The 3,889-nt window shown below is 40.1% G+C and overlaps 1 protein-coding gene across 1 annotated transcript; it reads right to left on the reverse strand.

Moving 5' to 3' along the window:
* Window positions 1-386: 386 nt before the first annotated feature.
* On the reverse strand, window positions 387-2,857 carry LOC100921996 (disintegrin and metalloproteinase domain-containing protein 20-like). Its single transcript, XM_003756295.2, has one exon. It carries the CDS (start codon window positions 2,759-2,761, stop codon window positions 497-499), a length of 2,265 nt encoding a protein of 754 aa, XP_003756343.1. The 5' UTR covers window positions 2,762-2,857; the 3' UTR covers window positions 387-496.
* Window positions 2,858-3,889: the final 1,032 nt, after the last annotated feature.

Below are 3,889 nucleotides of genomic sequence, written 5' to 3' on the forward strand. Positions count from 1 at the left end.
CACTGGAAGTCTCTTCGGCATGAATTGGCTTTATATTTTATAGACAATCCATAGGATGTTTCCAAATTCCTCAGCTAATCTGAACATAATTCCTATGTAATATCACTATTCAGTGCAGAATAAACATTTTTCTCACTGAATCTAGAACTAATTATTGATTGATTCAATAGAGAAGTGTTCTTGCCTAGAGAAATCAGGACTTAATTCCTTGACATTTATTTTAATTAAGAATCTAGATTGATTTACTCAACCTCCATCTTCACAATTAGATAATACTTAAGCACCAAATTTGAAAAAGTGGCTTCCTCTAGTCTTCCTAAATGGCATAAAGGGTATGAGCAGGTCAGATGTGAGAATACTATCAGTACACAGAACACAACCAAGCATCAAGAAAATTTATTTTTTAATTTCAGGACCAAATCATATTGTTGTCAGAATGTTCATTTTTCTTTGGGGGCATTTCAGGTTGCCTGTCTTAGCAGGGAACAGACCCTGGCTAAATTCTTGCAGCGGCAATTTTCTTATTTTCTCGGATATACATAATAACTGCAGTGCTGAATGATACCATGAAAAGAATCATGCGGACTAAGACAAAAATCAAAATTGCAAAAAGGACATAATCAACTTCATCATTATCAGTAGGTCCACTGTCTAAGCTTCCACCATAACCCAAGAGAGTACAAAATGGTGGGGCCCAGCCAAATTGGCAATGACAATTCCTATTGTTATTGCAAACACCTCTGTAATTACACTTCGCAGGAGTGCAATCGAAATGCAACTGAGCTATAGGAACACACATATGATTTAAGCACATTGTAGTTTTGCTACACTTTGACCCATCCCACACCATTCCAAAATCTAGCCACCCTGTTCCAAAGTGATGTTCTATCCCAAAACAGAAAATTTCCCTTTTGTTCTTCCTTACTGACATTTGGTGAACTGTAATGTGTTCATCTAATTTTGGCACTATCTTCAAACCTTCACATTGCAGCCTTCCACACAAGACAGCTGACTGTCGACATGGCACAGTGATATATTTTATTTGTGTCCCCTCCTCTTTCACTTCCATTCCATTAGAATTATTTTTCCTTTCAGGCTCCATTCCACAGTTTCCAAATCTATCACCTTTTATGTTCAATTGTTCATAGCATGCATCATTAGCATTTATAACTCCATTGTGACCAAACACTTGTCTGCATTGTAAGTGTCGGTCAGTACAATTCCCTTTAAAGCAAATGGCATTTGAAGTGCATGGTGTTCCATCTTGAACATAAGTATCCAAAGGGCAGAGATGTATGGTTCCATTGCAAAACTCTGGAAGATCACAAGTGCTCACTGCTCTTCTGCAAGCTAGCCCCATAGGACTAAAGTGACAATCTTCACAGCATGGTCCATAACCACATGAAGAACCAGGTGTCCGTTCACATCTCAAGTCACAACATGGATCAGCCAAACATTCTTTAATTGAACCACAGTCACACTGTTCTGTATAGTCTATTTTCTTATTACCACAAAGATGAAATGAATAAGCATAATTATCATAAGCATTTGGAAGTCTATTTAAACATTGATCCCAGTAATTAACTAAATTAAAAAAACGTCCATAACTGCAATTACTGAGAGAATCAGAAAAAAGTGGATGATCTTCCATAAGACAATGTGACCTTCGAATACAATGGCAGTATATCTGATCATGAGGTAGGCCAAAGTTGTGACCTATATAATGTGCCAAGATTACTGAATAATAAAATACCCTATCATCCTGAAGCCACAATAATATTACTGCCCAGTTGCCACTGCATATTGAGTTTGGAAAAGCAGCATAGCCAGATTCTCCTGCTTTGTTTCCAGTAACTAGGGCTGAAGTATCATGTGGAAAGTTGTTAGAGATCACTAAACTTTTCCATAATCCATAATGTTCCGCTATTTCAGATGACGAACCTATAAGTGGTACTTTATCAGAATATTGCCAAAGATACAGAAAAACCAGGATTGTAAAAACCCGAAATTGTTTATATATGGAATCAACTATATGAGTTAAAGTCACCATTTGGTCAACGTGAATAGTGAGATTCCCGTTATGAGTTTCCACTCTAGAGCTACTAACGCAAATGGCAATTTTTAAATATCGGACATGTGGCCACCAGTGGCTATAGGGACCTGCCCGAGGACGAATATCAATATCTGAGTTGGAAAACCGTTCGTTCATTTCCTCATTGGTTAAAGTGCATCGAAAAAGACTCTGCCCAGCCTCCCCTTCTTCTGGCACGAGCTGGGATAAAACATGTTCAAATTGGGTAGAACTGTGCAGAGGCTCGATTTCATAGGTGAAGTCATCCAAATGCAGAGTCCCTCGGAGACCCCCTTGGCAAGTGTTCAAGACAGCCATGGACGCGGGAATCCCTTCCAAATACCCATGGTAGTAACAGTCATTCGGGACATAAGGATACTCCTCTTGGGGAGCTCCATGCTTATTGTCGACTAAGACAGGGAGGTGTCTGGGCAAAAGGAACTTCTTGACTCGCATATGGACCACGTATCTCTTGCCACCGAAGCGCAGCGAGTAGGAGAGCCTCCCGGGCACTTCAGCAAAGGTGCCGCTGGAACCTCGGAGGGCTTTTCGGCTGCTTAGCTGATGGGGAATCACCACTTCGAAAGAGGAAAACCGCCAGCCCGGGCGGTGCTGGAGGCAGCTAGCCAGGTACAGCAGCGTTAACTCGAGTGCCAGGAGAAACCCGGCCCTTGCAAAAGAGACCCCCATAAGAAGCCAGGAGCAAGAAGCAAGGAATGACTTGAGGAGTCTTGAAGACAAAGCCAGAGATGGTTTAAGAGGAGCCTTCTGGGCTACACTGAGAGTTACAAGGCCAGTCCACTCATAATCCCCATAATCCCTTCTCCCTAGTTACGCAACAATCCGGGGACAAAGCTGGGCTGATTATAATGGATATAGTGGGTGAGAGAGTGATTGAGTGGGGGGGGGGGAGAGGAAGAGAAAAGGGGTAGAGAGAGGGAGAGAGGGGGAGAGAGGGAAAAAGGGAGGAAGGGAAAGCAAGAACAGGTGTTAGTGGGGATTTTGCCACATTGTGCTACTGACTTGTGTCCTCAATTTATGCTATCTGCGAATTTGATGAACCTATCCTCTGTGCCTTTATCCAAGACACTGATAAAAATGTTAAACAGCACAGGGACTTAAAGTCCCCAGATACTCCACCGCAGATTTCCCGACAAAGTTACAATGAACCATTATATCAACGACTTTTTGAGCCCAGCCAATCAGCTAATTCCAAATCCATCTGATCATATAATGGTCAGATCTATCTCTATGTTCTCTTCAAGAATAGAATATAGCTTTGCTAAAATCTAGGTAAAACACATCTATAGAATTTCCCTCGATCATTAAATTAGTAATGCTGTAAAAATGGGGAGGGGGAGGAGATAGTGGAGGAAGTGAAGTTAGTCTGTCAATACTTGTTCTTTGTGAAGTCACATGGCTCTTTGCAATCACCTCTTTTCTATATTGTAGTTTGCCAATCATCTCTTTAATTATATATTCCAAAATATCTTAACCAAGGGTCAGTGAGCTTGATTTTTGTTTAACATTTTGATAACTATTTCAATATAATTGATTTCCTTTACATTCCTATTTTATTTTAAGCTTTCAAAAATATTCTTCTGAGAAGGGATCTATAGGTTTCACCAAATTGCCAAAGAATTAGAATTATAAAATAGAAATAAGGTTAGGGTAAGCAGACATATACAAGTTTAAGAACCCATGTTCTAAAATTTTCTCAGGAAACACAGTCCAGTTCACCAGTCTGTAGTTTGCAGGTTCTTTCTCATTACATTTTTTTAAAAAAATCCATTTGCCCTTTAGCAAGTCTATTTCTTA

This window comes from Sarcophilus harrisii, chromosome 2 (assembly GCF_902635505.1).
Source record: "Sarcophilus harrisii chromosome 2, mSarHar1.11, whole genome shotgun sequence".
Classification (NCBI taxonomy): domain Eukaryota; kingdom Metazoa; phylum Chordata; class Mammalia; order Dasyuromorphia; family Dasyuridae; genus Sarcophilus; species Sarcophilus harrisii.

Bases quoted from the DNA above. Each gene is read 5' to 3' on its own strand.
- LOC100921996 (XM_003756295.2), bottom strand. From the start codon at position 2,761: ATGGGGGTCTCTTTTGCAAGGGCCGGGTTTCTCCTGGCACTCGAGTTA.